The 17,604-nt window shown below is 46.7% G+C and overlaps 1 protein-coding gene across 2 annotated transcripts in view; it reads right to left on the reverse strand.

Annotated features, from left to right (window-relative positions):
* ugp2b (UDP-glucose pyrophosphorylase 2b) overlaps positions 1-17,604 on the reverse strand; it is a 51,611-nt gene that overhangs the window by 4,605 nt on the left and 29,402 nt on the right. For both annotated transcript variants that reach the window (XM_045211619.1, XM_041864966.2), the window contains exons 5-9: positions 14,570-14,703; positions 7,603-7,759; positions 6,653-6,793; positions 5,770-5,967; positions 448-690 (exon numbers count right to left, since the gene is read on the reverse strand). In XM_045211619.1, coding sequence (XP_045067554.1) covers positions 448-690; positions 5,770-5,967; positions 6,653-6,793; positions 7,603-7,759; positions 14,570-14,703 — 873 coding nt within the window. The remainder of the gene's footprint in view (positions 1-447; positions 691-5,769; positions 5,968-6,652; positions 6,794-7,602; positions 7,760-14,569; positions 14,704-17,604) is intronic.

Genomic DNA, 17,604 nt, shown 5'->3' on the forward strand with positions numbered 1-17,604 from the left:
AGAGAGATTTACATGGTTATCCAAATGTCACGTCAGGGTAAGCCTACACAAAACACAGCCCTTATTTTAAGTGTTTATAAAATCCCCTATGGGATTAATGGTGGAAAAACGATTGGAACCATTTCCCTGTTTGACCGCTAGGTTTTATGGGTATTATGACACCTCCACTGTCGGGCTCTATAATTGTATTTATTTATTATATATATATATATATATATATAGGTTGCTCAAATGCAATGAGCTAGTCAACAAAGCACCTTTGATTGAATCCTGCCTTACCTTAGTAAAGGAGCTTCCCAGCTTGACGTGGGGCATGGTTAGGCTTAAGTTGTAGTTATATTACGAGTTACCTTAGTAAAGGAGCTTCCCAGCTTGACGTGGGGCATGGTTAAGGCTAGGTTAAGTTAGTAGTTATAGTAGTAGTTAGGTTAGGGTTGCGTTAGTTACCTTAGTAAAGGAGCTGCCCAGCTTGACGTGGGGCGTGGTAGGGAACTCTCTCTTCTGGCTCATGGTGAGAGAGCCCGCCTCCAGGCTGTAGAGGTTGGACATGACCAATAGGAGGTCGGAGACGGTCTTGACGGGCAGGAAGCGGGATCGCGGCACGTTGATGCCCAGGGCGTTGTCGAAGCTCTTGATGGCCGCGCCCACCGCTGTCTCCAGCTGGATCACGTTCTGACCGCCGTCCAGCGTCTGGTGGGAGGAAAGGTGGTTAGAATGACAAGACACACACACACACACACACACACACACACACACACAGAAGAATGTACTGTAGGCCTCAGGTAGTGGGTTCAGTTGGAGAACCTCTGAGCTAGTCATAAGACAAGCTTTAACCTGCTCCACTAGGATCTGAATGATCCACTTAATATCAAAAAGAGTATCACAGTGAGTTATAGAATGAAATAACACATCACCACCTGGAGCATACAGTAGTGTTCTGTTCACCACATCTGCTAGCTAACAACGTCAGGGTAGTCATTCTATAATATACAGTAGTGTTCTGTTCACCACATCTGCTAGCTAACAACGTCAGTGCAGTAATTCTATAATATACAGTACATCCAATAAAACTAGCGGAGTCTTAGGATCTAAAGATGGGACATGTGATGAATCTACGGCACCGCCTCAATCATCTCTCCATTCTCCCAAAGTGTGCACTTGTCCATTTCCCTTCATGGATTTAGAAGGGAATGGCTGGTATAAGGAAATGGTGGAATGTCCCTGTAGACATCTACAACAATCCAATCCAACGCTTTTCAATATGTGGATAGTGAACGGGTGAACTCTTCAGGAAGGAGGAGAGATTATTGGGACACACCACCAATCTGCAAATATGGGGGGAATAAATCTACACTAGCCTAGGGTCTATCTATGTATGGCAGGTTAGCACAGGTTACCTTGGTGTTAGTAAACCTCTAGGGGACAGACTGGAGTTGTAGTGGTTACCTTGGTGTTAGTAAACCTCTAGGGGACAGACTGGAGTTGTAGTGGTTACCTTGGTGTTAGTAAACCTCTAGGGGACAGACTGGAGTTGTAGTGGTTACCTTGGTGTTAGTAAACCTCTAGGGGACAGACTGGAGTTGTAGTGGTTACCTTGGTGTTAGTAAACCTCTAGGAGACAGACTGTTAGGAGACAAATCAACAATGTTCTGCTTTCCCACCACTCTGTAATGTAATGTCTCAGGGCAGTACCACTCTGTCATGTCTCAGGGCAGTACCACTCTGTCATGTCTCAGGGCAGTACCACGCTGTCATGTCTCAGGGCAGTACCACGCTGTCATGTCTCAGGGCAGTTCCACGCTGTCATGTCTCAGGGATGTACCACTCTATCATGTCTCAGGGCAGTACCACTCTATCATGTCTCAGGGCAGTACCACTGTCATGTCTCAGGGCAGTACCACTGTCATGTCTCAGGGCAGTACCACTGTCATGTCTCAGGGCAGTACCACTCTGTCATGTCTCAGGGCAGTACCACTCTGTCATGTCTCAGGGCAGTACCACTCTGTAATGTAATGTCTCAGGGCAGTACCACTCTGTAATGTAATGTCTCAGGGCAGTACCACTCTGTCATGTCTCAGGGCAGTACCACTCTGTCATGTCTAAGGGCAGTACCACTCTGTCATGTCTCAGGGCAGTGCCACTCTGTCATGTCTAAGGGCAGTACCACTCTGTCATGTCTCAGGGCAGTACCACTCTGTCATGTCTCAGGGCAGTACCACTCTGTCATGTCTCAGGGCAGTGCCACTCTGTCATGTCTAAGGGCAGTGCCACTCTGTCATGTCTCAGGGCAGTACCACTCTGTCATGTCTCAGGGCAGTGCCACTCTGTAATGTAATGTCTCAGGGCAGTGCCACTCTGTAATGTAATGTCTCAGGGCAGTGCCACTCTGTCATGTCTCAGGGCATTACCACTCTGTCATGTCTCAGGGCAGTACCACTCTGTCATGTCTCAGGGCAGTGCCACTCTGTCATGTCTCAGGGCAGTGCCACTCTGTCATGTCTCAGGGCAGTGCCACTCTGTCATGTCTCAGGGCAGTGCCACTCTGTCATGTCTCAGGGCAGTACCACTCTGTCATGTCTCAGGGCAGTTCCACTCTGTCATGTCTCAGGGCAGTACCACTCTGTCATGTCTCAGGGCAGTACCACTCTGTCATGTCTCAGGGCAGTACCACGCTGTCATGTCTCAGGGCAGTACCACTCTGTCATGTCTCAGGGCAGTACCACTCTGTAATGTCATGTCTCAGGGCAGTACCACTCTGTAATGTAATGTCTCAGGGCAGTACCACTCTGTCATGTCTCAGGGCAGTACCACTCTGTCATGTCTCAGGGCAGTACCACTCTGTCATGTCTCAGGGCAGTACCACTCTGTCATGTCTCAGGGCAGTACCACTCTGTCATGTCTCAGGGCAGTACCACTCTGTAATGTCATGTCTCAGGGCAGTACCACTCTGTAATGTAATGTCTCAGGGCAGTACCACTCTGTCATGTCTCAGGGCAGTACCACTCTGTCATGTCTCAGGGCAGTACCACGCTGTCATGTCTCAGGGCAGTACCACTCTGTCATGTCTCAGGGCAGTTCCACGCTGTCATGTCTCAGGGATGTACCACTCTATCATGTCTCAGGGCAGTACCACTCTAGTCATGTCTCAGGGCAGTACCACATGTCATGTCTCAGGGCAGTACCACTCTGTCATGTCTCAGGGCAGTACCACCTGTCATGTCTCAGGGCAGTACCACTCTGTCATGTCTCAGGGCAGTGCCACTCTGTCATGTCTCAGGGCAGTACCACTCTGTCATGTCTCAGGGCAGTACCACTTGATCATGTCTCAGGGCAGTACCACTCTATCATGTCTCAGGGCAGTACCACTGTCATGTCTCAGGGCAGTACCACTGTCATGTCTCAGGGCAGTACCACTCTGTCATGTCTCAGGGCAGTACCACTCTGTCATGTCTCAGGGCAGTACCACTCTGTCATGTCTCAGGGCAGTACCACTCTGTAATGTAATGTCTCAGGGCAGTACCACTCTGTAATGTAATGTCTCAGGGCAGTACCACTCTGTCATGTCTCAGGGCAGTACCACTCTGTCATGTCTAAGGGCAGTACCACTCTGTCATGTCTAAGGGCAGTACCACTCTGTCATGTCTCAGGGCAGTGCCACTCTGTCATGTCTAAGGGCAGTACCACTCTGTCATGTCTCAGGGCAGTACCACTCTGTCATGTCTCAGGGCAGTACCACTCTGTCATGTCTCAGGGCAGTGCCACTCTGTCATGTCTAAGGGCAGTACCACTCTGTCATGTCTCAGGGCAGTACCACTCTGTCATGTCTCAGGGCAGTGCCACTCTGTAATGTAATGTCTCAGGGCAGTGCCACTCTGTAATGTAATGTCTCAGGGCAGTGCCACTCTGTCATGTCTCAGGGCAGTACCACTCTGTCATGTCTCAGGGCAGTACCACTCTGTCATGTCTCAGGGCAGTACCACTCTGTCATGTCTCAGGGCAGTACCACTCTGTCATGTCTCAGGGCAGTGCCACTCTGTCATGTCTCAGGGCAGTGCCACTCTGTCATGTCTCAGGGCAGTGCCACTCTGTCATGTCTCAGGGCAGTGCCACTCTGTCATGTCTAAGGGCAGTACCACTCTGTCATGTCTCAGGGCAGTACCACTCTGTCATGTCTCAGGGCAGTACCACTCTGTCATGTCTCAGGGCAGTGCCACTCTGTCATGTCTAAGGGCAGTACCACTCTGTCATGTCTCAGGGCAGTGCCACTCTGTCATGTCTCAGGGCAGTGCCACTCTGTCATGTCTCAGGGCAGTGCCACTCTGTCATGTCTCAGGGCAGTACCACTCTGTCATGTCTCAGGGCAGTACCACTATGTCATGTCTCAGGGCAGTTCCACTCTGTCATGTCTCAGGGCAGTACCACTCTGTCATGTCTCAGGGCAGTGCCACTCTGTCATGTCTCAGGGCAGTGCCACTCTGTCATGTCTCAGGGCAGTGCCACTCTGTCATGTCTCAGGGCAGTGCCACTCTGTCATGTCTCAGGGCAGTGCCACTCTGTCATGTCTCAGGGCAGTTCCACTCTGTCATGTCTCAGGGCAGTACCACTCTGTCATGTCTCAGGGCAGTACCACTCTGTCATGTCTCAGGGCAGTACCACTCTGTCATGTCTCAGGGCAGTACCACTCTAATGTCATGTCTCAGGGCAGTACCACTCTGTAATGTCTCAGGGCAGTACCACTCTGTCATGTCTCAGGGCAGTACCACTCTGTCATGTCTCAGGGCAGTACCACTCTGTCATGTCTCAGGGCAGTACCACTCTGTAATGTAATGTCTCAGGGCAGTACCACTCTGTCATGTCTCAGGGCAGTACCACTCTGTAATGTCATGTCTCAGGGCAGTACCACTCTGTAATGTAATGTCTCAGGGCAGTACCACTCTGTCATGTCTCAGGGCAGTACCACTCTGTCATGTCTCAGGGCAGTACCACGCTGTCATGTCTCAGGGCAGTACCACTCTGTCATGTCTCAGGGCAGTGAAATGAGAGACAAACAGACATGGTACATGATTGTGTCTAGGCACACACACACACACACACACACACACAGACAATAAATTGATATTTCTACACAAACACACGGATATACACACTGAGCCTCTCAGTTAAATGAGAAGTGTAATCTATGGTAATACAGGGGTGGGGTGGGGAAGAGAGGGGTGGGGAGGAGAGGAGAGGGGGTGGGGGAGGAGAGGAGAGGGGAGGGGGTGGAGAGGGGAGGGGTGGGGAGGAGAGGGGTGGGGGGGGGGGGGGAGGAGTGGGGAGGGGTGGGGAGGAGAGGAGAGGGGAGGGGTGGGGAGGAGAGGAGAGGGGTGGGAACAGAGCAGGTATTTTGAGTCGGAGTGAAACTGAAGAGGAATTCTGCACCACCTCTCTCTGCCTCCTCATTGAGAAGTTTACAGTTGATTTATTAGATTTTTTTCAGCTGTTGAAATTAGACTATTAATCATTTGGGGGATACAATATATGGTTATGGGGCTCAGGAAATTATATTAGGCATTCTGAGCCATAGAATATATCCTATACATTCAGCTGGTCTTCTATACATTCAGCTGGTCTGACCTGAGCTGGACTGCCTTGACCGAAACAGCATCAAACATTTACTGAGCTAAAGTGTTTTTGTGTGTGTGTGTGTGTGTGTGTTGACCTATGCAAAACCTGCACACAATCTGCGCGGGTGTGTGTGTGTGTATGCCTAACTGTCTGGCCTCTCACCTTGGGGTTAACGATGATCTCCATGTCCAGGGCGTTCTGCTCCTGCAGCCTCTTGATGGCACCCAGAGAGATCCACAGGTTGTTGGTGTTGAAGATCTTAAACTTGGTGACTGATTTGAACTCATCTACATGGGCCTTGGGGACCTGGGCGATCTCCAGCAGACGCAGCTTGTCATCATACTGGATAAGGGTACCGCCCTGTAGAGACAGAGACACAGAGACTCAGAGACGTAGAGACGGAGAGACAGAGACAGAGACACAGAGAGAGACAGAGACAGAGACACAGAGAGAGACACAGAAAGACAGAGACACAGAGAGACAGAGAGACACAGAGACAGAGACACAGAGACAGAGACACAGAGACCGAGAGAGAGACAGAGACAGAGAGACAGAGACGCAGAGACGTAGAGACACAGAGACAGAGACAGAGAGACAGAGAGGCAGAGACGTAGAGACGTAGAGACGTAGAGACAGAGACACAGAGAGACAGAGACAGAGAGACACAGAGACACAGAGACACAGAGACACAGAGACACAGAGACGTAGAGACAGAGACAGAGACAGAGACACAGAGAGGTTATTTTGGGTTCTGATGGGGTAGTACAGTTTAACTAAAGCTCATTATTTATTTATACGTTATATTCTTTAAGAATAAATGGCTATATATTATTCATTTAACAGTAAAAAAATAAGATATACCAATTCCACATTAATTAATTAAACAATTTAATTAATGAACAACAATTGAATGAACTTTTTATAAACTGTGAATAAATGATGAATAAAGTGTTAATAGTGAGAGGTGAATAAAACATTTATGAAGACAGAATAAACCATTAAGAGACCACAAAATGGCCGCCGTCTTCCCCCTCCTGCCACCCACCTTGACATCAGCGCGGGTCTTGTCGGTGACCTCCATGATGAACTCACAGCGTTTCCCGTTGGGCTGGCTCACCAGGTGGTGCAGAATGTTCAGGTCCACCGTAGCACCCAGGTTATCAATATTAGACACAAAGATGTACTCCTGGAGCGAGGGAGGGAGAAGGGGGGGGTATTTTGGTATTTTATTAGGATCACCATTAGCTGTTGCGAAAGCAGCAGCTACTCTTCCTGGGGTGCAACTCAATATTAGGAAGGTGTTCCTAATGTTTGGTATACTCATTGTATATTTCACAGGAGGCTGCTGAGGGGAGGACGGCTCATAATAATGTCTGGAACGGAGCAAATGGAATGGCATCAAACACCTGGAAACCATGTGTTTGATGTATTTGATACCATTCCACTGATTCTGCTCCAGTCATTACCACGAGCCCGTCCTCCCCAATTAAGGTGACACCAACCTCCTGTAATACAGTATATTGGTGCCTTGGAACTCAGTTGTTTGACTTTGCCCCCCTGTGGTTTTACAACGTTATGGAATTATCATTTTACACAAGACAAGAAACATTGTATCAATAGCAGCGAAGGCTGAATTATTTAATATCATTTACAAATTATATAAATAAAATAAGTGTTTTCTTTAAAAGGAGGTCAGTGCTGCAGATAGGGTAGTTACCTTGCCTTTGTGTTTGTGTGTGTGTATGTGTGTGTGTGTGTGTACATACGTGCGTCAGAGGAGGCTGGTGGGAGGAGCTATAGGAGGACGGGCTTGTTGGAATGGAATAAATGGAACAGAGTCCAACACGTGGTTTCCATATCTTTGATGTGTTTGATACCGTTCAATTCATTCCATTCCAGCCATTACAATGAGCCCGTCCTCCTATAGCTCCTCCCACCAGCCTCCTCTGGTGCGTATGTGCATGCGTGTACGTGTGTGTGCGCGCGTGTGTGTACCTTGCCCTCTGCGATGAGCTGATCCAGCAGGCCAGAGTTGTAGAAGCTGGCGTAGATGTCCCCGTGGCCAGGAGGGTACCACACGTCAGCGTTCTCACCCGTCATCCCAATGTCTGTGGCCACAGGCAGGAGGGACTCTTTGTTAATACGGGGGTACCTGGGAGAGAGGGCGGGAGGGGGAGGGGTGGAGGAAGGGAGAGGGGGAGAGAGGGTGAATTAATTTTAGTTAAACAACCCAATTGCAGGCTACTTACAGGTTTCATGTTTTGCGTTTAAATCATAGGAAATGTAATCCTCAATGTTATCTCATTAAACATCATGTTTCTTCAACCCAGGATAGCATTCTGTTAGGAATCCTGTTAGGAATGTGTGAATGATGGCAAGACCAACTGAACAGAACAAGGAGCCGTCATCACTTAATGTTTATCAGCTGATAAGAGCAGATTAGGAAGGAGAACGTTTAATGTCTCCTTATAGAGCTGAGCATGACCTGAGATCTGTCTGTCTGGCCATAAGAGGGGAGGATGACCTGAGATCTGTCTGTCTGGCCATAAGAGGGGAGGATGACCTGAGATCTGTCTGTCTGTTTGGCCATGAGAGGGGAGGATGACTTGATATGTCTGTCTGGCCATAAGAGGGGAGGATGACCTGAGATCTGTCTGTCTGTCTGGCCATAAGAGGGGAGGATGACCTGAGATCTGTCCGTCTGGCCATAAGAGGGGAGGATGACCTGAGATCTGTCTGTCTGGCCATAAGAGGGGAGGATGACCTGAGATCTGTCTGTCTGGCCATGAGAGGGGAGGATGACCTGAGATCTGTCTGTCTGGCCATGAGAGGGGAGGATGACCTGAGATCTGTCTGTCTGGCCATAAGAGGGGAGGATGACCTGAGATCTGTCTGTCTGGCCATAAGAGGGGAGGATGACCTGAGATCTGTCTGTCTGTTTGGCCATGAGAGGGGAGGATGACTTGATATGTATGTCTGGCCATAAGAGGGGAGGATGACCTGAGATCTGTCTGTCTGGCCATAAGAGGGGAGGATGACCTGAGATCGATCTGTCTGGCCATAAGAGGGGAGGATGACCTGAGATCTGTCTGTCTGTCTGGTCATGAGAGGGGAGGATGGTATTGGCTAGGGGAAGAGGGGTCAGGTGAGAGGAGAGGGAAGGAGGGAGGAGAGGAGAGGAGCAATGTTCCCTCTAATGTTTTTCAGCACTGAGCAAATTTCAGGTCTACTGAGCGCAAACTTTAACGTTGTGAAAATTCTGTGCAACTTCCGGCGCGTGTTTACTGTGAACACTGAGGCTGTACCCGCTTTAACTTACAGATATAACAGTGGACAAGTAGGCTACTGTGGCTATTTGATCATAATGTAGGCCTATCAGAGTGGCCTACCATCAAAAACAATGGAGAAAAATGCATCCCATAACATTTTAACATGGAAATAGCTGTTCTATCATCCAGCCTACAGTAGCAGCCAATGTGTGGTGTTAAACGTAGGCCTACATTCCATGAGATCTTTGAAGAAAACATGCAGGGCTTGACATTAACCTGTTTATCCACTTGCATTGAAAGTGTCTAATGTTGCGTTGAGTCGATCACAATTCCCCCAGTTACGGGAAACGTTGATAGTGTTAACTAAAGGGGAAAACTGTAGAAAGTTGAGGGAAGTTCAATCTCGTGCTTCTCTGCGAGGGCTGATATTTATTCTGCGTGGCAGTCCAAGGGGAGCGGCACACATTGGAGCAGCTTAGAGGGAACATTAGAGGAGAGGAGAGGAGAGAGAAGGAGAGGAGAGAGAAGGAGAGGAGAGAGGGGGGAGGAGAGAGGAGGGGAGGAGAGAGAAGGAGAGGAGAGAGAAGGGGAGGAGAGAGAAGGGGAGGAGAGAGGAGGGGTCGTGCTATCCGGAATCCTTGGGACTACCCTAACCATAACCATACCCATTTTACAATTCAACTTCAATGGGGTAGGGATGTCCCAAGGAACCCGGATAACATGGACAGAGAGGGAAGTGTAAATGAGAAAAGAGGAGAGGAGAGAAGAGAAGGGGAAAGGAGATAAGCAAAGAGGAGAGGGGAAGGAGAGGAGAGGGAAGAGAGGAGAGGAGGGAGAAGGGGAGAGGGAAGGAGAAGAGGAAGGAGCGGGGCAAGGGGGAAGACAGTTCTGGCATGGATAAGAGGGATCAGATGAGAGATGAGGAGGGGAGGGGAGGGGAGGGGAATGAAGGAAGGAAGGAAGGGAGAGGAGAGGGGAGGGGAAATGGGGGAGGAGAGGAGATGGGAAATGGGGGAGGAGAGGGAAGGGGCCTCATTAAAAGAGGATTAAGTTGTCATCTGACCAGGCTTTTTGACACACTCCAGCTTGATCCTCACTGTGTTTGATTGTATTCCAAAGGCGAAGGAGCTTCTGAGGTAAAGCCCTCCTAGAAGAGGCTGATCAAATATTAACACTACAAGCCTTTTAGTCTACAGTCCAATTCAACAGTCCACTGCTTAAAGGAAAGGTTCACCCATTTTGAATGTTATGTTGTTTTTGTGCATCTCTGAGTGATGTTCTATCGATTCCATGGGTAATTTCATGTTTTCACTGAGTTAATGGCGTTCAAGCAGGCAGAAATCCGGCCGCTATGACGTAGAACTGCGATAAAGTCGCTCTCACTACAATGGAAGTTAAAAGGAATACAACTTTTAGATCGCGAAAACGTCTATCATAGATGTCAGATTTCAATACTGCTAGATGTCATAACTCGGGAGGATGTCTTCTCTCAAATGAGCCATTGATCATATTTTTGCGATATTCCTACCTCGAGGAATGTGTAATTTAACGGAGGGTCTAGCACATTTTCCTATTTGTTTGCCTCTTTAGTCCAGGGTGCGTTGCATGGTTCAGCTGCCTGAGATATTATAGAAAGGAAATGAATGAAGGAAAGTATAACGCCCCACCCAGTAGACTGTCGACAAATCGCGTTCACGTTGTCATGCTGCGTCGCGCGGTTGCTAAGCTAATCGTAACACAATCCCTTCTCAAAGTCAGTGTATTGGTCGAGAAACTTGCCTATTTTCCTCGAAAGTACGTAATGTCACGATTCCAAAGCTATACGATATTACAGATAGCAAGTTAATTATCTCACATCTTGGAAAAGTATTGTAATGTTGTACTTCTTGTTGACGAAATTCGTGCTAATGTTGGAATTTTGAGCTAGCGCTCAATACACTCCCATTCACTCGAAGGACAGCGCTCCTTGTCTCAGAATCGCCCACAATGCACCGTGCAGCCCATTGACGTAGCATGGTATTCAGACCCCTTTTCCCACATTTTGTTAATAGGTTTAGACATTTTTGCAAATGTATTACAAATAAAACACAGAAATACCTTATTTACATAAGTATTCAGCCCCTTTGCTATGAGACTCGAAATTGAGCTCAGGTGCATCCTGTTTCCATTGATCATCCTTGAGATGTTTCTACAACTTGATTGGAGTCCACCTGTGGTAAATTCAATTGATTGGACATGATTTGGAAAGGCTCACACCTGTCTATATAAGGTCCCACAGTTGACAGTGCATGTCAGAGCAAAGACCAAGCCATGAGGTCGAAGGAATTGTCAGTAGAGCTCTGAGACAGGATTGTGTCGAGGCACAGATCTGGGGAAGGGTACCAAAACATTTCTGCAGCATTGAAGGTCCCAAAGAACACAGTGGCCTCCATCATAAAATTGAAGATGTTTGGAACCACCAAGACTCTTCCTAGAGCTGGCCGCTCGGCCAAACCGAGCAATCGGGGGAGAAGGGCCTTGGTCAGGGAGGTGACCAAGAACCTGATGGTCACTCTGACAGACCTCCAGTGTTCCTCTGTGGAGATGGGAGAACCTTCCAGAAGGACAACCATCTCTGCAGCACTCCACCAATCAGGCCTTTATGGTAGAGTGGCCAGACGGAAGCCACTCCTCAGTAAAAGGCACATGACAGCCCACTTGGAGTTTGCCAAAAGGCACCTAAAGACTCTCAGATCATGAGAAACAAGATTCTCTGGTCTGATGAAACCAAGATTGAACTCTTTGGCCTGAATGCCAAGCGTCATGTCTGGAGGAAACCTGGCACCATCCCTTCGGTGAAGCATGGTGGTGGCAGCATCATGCTGTGGGGATGTTTTTTAGCGGCAGTGACTGGGAGACTAGTCAGGATCAAGGCAAAGATGAAAGGAGCAAAGTACAGAGATATCCTTGATGAAAACCTGCTCCAGAGCGCTCAGGACCTCAGACTGGGGTGAAGGTTCACCTTCCAACAGGACAAAGACCCTAAGCACACAGCCAAGGCAACGCAGGAGCAACGCTTCCCATCCAACCTGACAGAGCTTGAGAGGATCTGCAGAGAAGAATGGGAGAAACTCCCCAAATTCTGGTGTGCCAAGCTTGTAGCGTCATACCCAAGAAGACTCGAGGCTGTAATTGCTAACAAAGGTGCTTCAACAAAGTACTGAGTAAAGTGTCTGAATACTTATGTAAATGTGATATTTCCATTTATTTTATAATAACCTGTTTTTGCTTTGTCATTATGGGGTATTGTGTGTAGATTGATGAGGGGAAAAAACAATTTAATTCATTTTAGAATAAGGCTGTAACGTTAACAAAATGTGGAAAGAGTCAAGGGGTCTGAATACTTTCCGAAGGCACTGTATCTGCCGTTGCGAATGTCAGACTCCACTCTGCGGCACATCGATCTGCACGTTGAACATGGTGAGATTGTAGACTCCTAAATTGTGACCCGTTTCAGGAAGCTAGGCGTATGTCGCACGTCACTACTTCACAGGAGAGGCTTTTGAACTTGTTTTTTTTTGTGTGTTTTTTGGCAGAAATGCGCTCTGGAACATGTGAACTTTCATGTGCCTTAATAACAGACTTGTATTCCATCTGTAAATATGAATAAAATTATTAAAATTACGAGCATAGTTGGTTTAGCCACGGAAAAAAGACAAGTATCTTACCGCTAACCATGATTGGCTGAGATAATGAATGGGCTGGACATGCCGGGTGATGAGTTTGGATTGGTCTGCCATGTAGCATACTTCGGTCATAACGTGAGCTGCTCAGTACTGTGTGTGTTGATAGTCCTTTCTACCGCAGCGTTTTTAAAAGATATAACGTTAGCCATTGAGAACTACAAAAGTTTAGCTACTTTTCTCAACAACATTGATGCCCTTAATTTAGCAGGCGCTATCGACAGATCAGTTGGAAAAAGTTGTGATGGGCTACTTTTTGCACACGCCACGGTCTGTGTAAACCAGAGTGAATTGACACAACGCTGGCCAAACAAGATGTAGCTACAAACAAACAAAACAGAGTTAAATGGTTCCAGTCTGCCGTGAAGCATTCATCCATGTATACGGGTAAGAGTTTAGCTACATTTTCAAATATTCTAAGTTTCTAATTTTGTCAGGTTGTCAAGTTGTTTTCATTGCAAGTTAAAGCGTACTGTTCGCTAGCTAGCGAACATTAGCTTGCTGGCTCGCTAGCTAACATTACGTGTATGATCTATGTAGTAATATTATTTGAATCAGAAATCCATTTGCATTGCTAGTTTTAGCCTAATGTTAGCTAGCTAACATTGAACCTAGTTGGTTAGCTTTAGCTACCTGCAGATTCATACTACAGCTATGACAATGTTCGTATTGGTAGCATGAGTTGGGATTATGCCGGTTCATTGTTTAGTTAACTACTTCGCCAGATGATTACATGACCCATCAAGTTAGCCAGCTGTGTCTGGGGGTGATTCCGCCATCTATTGATTACGGCCATTTAATTGTATTTCATGAACATGTGTACATGTCTAGACAATAGAGCCCCATCCACTTAGCTAGATGTGGCTGGGGGGAGGGGGGGGTCACATGACCCTTCAATTTAGACAAGTGTGTCTGGGTAAGCGTCATTTAATAATGATAAAATATGTATAATTTATTTTTATCTGGACACTTTCTGTTTTTTATATTGCTAGTAACCATTTCACTGTACCGTTTACACCTTCTGTATCCTGTGCATGTGACAAATACACTTAGATTTTATTTGATATAGTGTGTGTTTACCAGAGACGGTAATGTGAAGAACAAAATTACCTGTACCAAAGTCAGATTAGGATATAGACCAAGGACTAGATAAAGTGTATTTTTACTTATTGTAGGCTACTACTTTTACCACTTTTAGTCTTGAAATCTTTGGTTGTTTACTACACTACTCACTCTGTTTAGCACATGGCCTCACATTTGAATCCTTAAAGAGATGGGTGGGGCTAAGGCTTAAGAGGGTGTGAAAAATACTGAATGGGTGTAGACAAAGAAGAGCTCTCCAGTAGGTGTACCAAAGCATTCAAAGGCCATTTTCTCAAAAGGGGGGTTACAAGTTTGTCAACTTTCTAAGCAGAATTACATTCCCTTTGTTCCTCAACTGCAGTGTATGATATACCATTTTCTAGCTCTGAGTCTCTACTTTAATCAAATGTAAAAAACACAATATCAAATGTTGCTACATAGGACCGAATCCAGGTGGTGGGTCACTATTGATAGTGCAGTTTGTTTAGGCGATTTTACAGCTAACTAGCTACTTTACATGCTGATATTGTCTTTGGTATTATTGTGTGTAGCTACGTTTGCTTGCTAGATAGCCAGTCAGCCCATAGAGAGAGCATTGCATTGTGGATTTTGTAGTCGACTTGAGCTGCAATAGATTTCCACAACGATTTTCCATGTTGCTACCAACTTTATTATACCGCCAAAATGAAACATTTGTTCAGAAAACATACTCACATATTAGTGCTATTTAACACTGTAAATTAAAGGAATGAGTGCTTTTGGGTGGATTTTTCCTGTCTTTAGAGTCCATTCATTACCGCTACAGACAGGATGTCCAGTTTTATGTCCCGTATGTCTCATATATTCTGATCCAGCAGGATATGAGACATACTGTGGTGCATGTGTTACCTGCTCTGGTTGAAGGTGTGTATCTTGACGCGGTGGTGTGTGTATTTCTGAAGGATCTTCTTGGTGTCTTCATCCGTGTTGAAGGAGTTCATCAGGACAAGAGGAACGTCTGTGTTGTACTTCTTGTTCAAGTGCTGAGGGAAAAAGATATGCAAAATTAAATAAAGTTAAATAAAGTTGTATTGTATTGACATCTGTGTTGTACCTCTTGTTCAAGTGCTGCGGGGACAAAGAAATGCTAAATGAAATAAATCAAGTTAAATTAAGGTGTATTGTATTGTTTTTGGTGTTGTACATGTGCTGAGAGAAATGAGAGGGGTAAATAAACCCATAGTGTTTGGCGGCCATATTGGATTGAGAACAGGTGAAAGGAATGCTTGGCGGCCATATTGGATTGAGAACAGGTGAAAGGAGTGCTTGGCGGCCATATTGGATTGAGAACAGGTGAAAGGAGTGCTTGGCGGCCATATTGGATTGAGAACAGGTGAAAGGAGTGCTTGGCGGCCATATTGGATTGAGAACAGGTGAAAGGAGTGCTTGGCGGCCATATTGGATTGAGAACAGGTGAAAGGAGTGCTTGGCGGCCATATTGGATTGAGAACAGGTGAAAGGAGTGCTTGGCGGCCATATTGGATTGAGAACAGGTGAAAGGAGTGCTTGGCGGCCATATTGGATTGAGAACAGGTGAAAGGAGTGCTTGGCGGCCATATTGGATTGAGAACAGGTGAAAGGAATGCTTGGCGGCCATATTGGATTGAGAACAGGTGAAAGGAGTGCTTGGCGGCCATACTGGCCACAGCAAACCAAGTGACAGGCTGGGTGGAGCTAATGCAATGGCAGTGTTGGAGAGCATCAAATCCGTGATGCATTGTGACTGACTGATTGATTGACTGATCTACAAATCATAATGAGTAGTTATTTATGATGCAAGGTGATTTGTAGATCGGTTAGTCGGCAGTCGGCTGCACGGTCGGCTGCAATGCTGAACAAGCCCCAAGACTCTAGATTCCAGATTTTAATGAGGGAGGGGTTGTTACGGTAAACCGTTACCAAACTGTGTGGGTGTGTGGTGGAGTTTATGAAGCAACCAGGCTGGTCGAGGTTCGTCTCGGCTTTATGAGGTCATTATGAGGTCATCAAGGGTGGGACTGTCCTAGGAGAAGCGAGGTTGTGGGAATTCAAATCCACTACCAACCAACGTAACTACCAGGATATGACACAAACACATACAACATAAGTACCAGGAAATCACACACTGTCTGACTGGCGCAACAAGTCAGCATAACAGGATCTATTCCACTGTAGGATGTTTGTTTAGATTTAGTGCAATCATTTAAAGTTTCGTTTTATGAGTTTTGGGAAGTTAGGAACTCCCATATCCTCAGAGGGCCCCAGGACAGAGCAGAAAGGTCAAACACATACCAGCAGACTAGAGACAGAGAGAAGGAGGGATAAAGAGGTTCTGTGGCTTTAAGAAAATACCCCTTCTCTCCCTCTCCCACTCTCCAAATCACAAGCACATGTTCTCATTCTCTCCCTGCCTCTGTCCTTTAGGCACATAACATGTATGTATTCCTTCATCCTGCAGAGAGAGGGGTAGACAGATATGATATGTATACTGAACAAAAATATAAACGCAACATGTAAAGTGTTGGTCCCATGTTTCATGAACTGAAATAAAAGATCCCAGAAATACGCACAAAAAGCATATTTCTCAAAAATGTGGAGAACAAATTTGTTTACATCCCTGTTAGTGAGCATTTCTCCTTTGCCAAGATAATCCATCCACCTGGCAGGTGTGGCATATAAAGAAGCGGATTAAACAGCATGATCATTACACAGGTGCACCTTGTGCTGGGGCAATAAATTGCCACTAAAATGTGCAGTTTTGTCACACAACACAATGCCACAGATGTCTCAAGTTTTGAGGGAGCGTGCAATTGGCATGTTGACTGCAGGAAGCTGTTGCCAGAGAATTGAATGTTCATTTCTCTACCATAAGCCGCCTCCAACGTCGTTTTAGAGAATTTGGCAGTACGTCCAACCGGCCTCACAACCGCAGACAACATGTAACCACGCCAGCCCAGGACCTCCACATCTGGCTTCTTCACCTGCGGGATCGTCTGAGACCAGCCACCAGGACAGATGATGAAACTGAGGAGTATTTCTGTCTGTAATAAAGCCCTTTTGTGGGGAAAAACTCATTCTGATTGGCTGGGCCTGGCTCCCCAGTGGGTGGGCCTGGGAGGGCATAGGCTGTGCCCCTGCCCAGTTATGTGAAATCCATAGATTAGGGCCTAATGAATTTATTTCAATTGACTGATTTCCTTGTATGAACTGTACCTCAGTAAAATTGTAGTAATTGTTGCATGTTGCGTTTCTATTTTTGTTCAGTATAGTATAAGATCAGTTGAGGGTCTGTGTAAAGCGCTCTAATGTCTTCAGGCAGTCTGACTGAAAGGAGAGCTGTTTTTGTATGGGCAGGTCTGTGGGTTTGGCCAGGCAGAGGGAGGACAGAGAAGGCAGTGTGCTGGAACTGAGAGGTGTGTGTGTGTCAGAGCAAGAGAGAGGCGGTAATTGTTTGCAGACTTGTGTGTGGTTGTCTGTGTTTGTATGTGTGTGAAGCGTAACGGCTGCATGGAAAGTGGGGATAGTCAGTTGTACAACTGAATGCATTCAACTGTAATGTGTGTTCCGCATTTAACACAACCCCTCTGAATCAGAGAGGTGCGGAGGGCTGCCTTAATGGACATCCACGTCATGAACACTCTTCTCCCCTCCACACACTGTGTCCTGTATCTGTCTCACATCCCAGTGGTTCTGGCACTCTCTCTCTCTCTCTCTCTCTCTCTCTCTCTCTCTCTCTCTCTCTCTCTCTCTCTCTCTCTCTCTCTCTCTCTCTCTCTCTCTCTCTCTCTCTCTCTCTCTCTCTCTCTCTCTCTCTCTCTCTCTCTCTCTCTCTCTCTCTCCCCACAAGAATAGTAAAGCGAACAAAACTTTGACCAACTGGGGACATTTTGTTGGTCCCCACAAGG

This window comes from Coregonus clupeaformis, chromosome 37, assembly GCF_020615455.1.
Source record: "Coregonus clupeaformis isolate EN_2021a chromosome 37, ASM2061545v1, whole genome shotgun sequence".
NCBI lineage: Eukaryota > Metazoa > Chordata > Actinopteri > Salmoniformes > Salmonidae > Coregonus > Coregonus clupeaformis.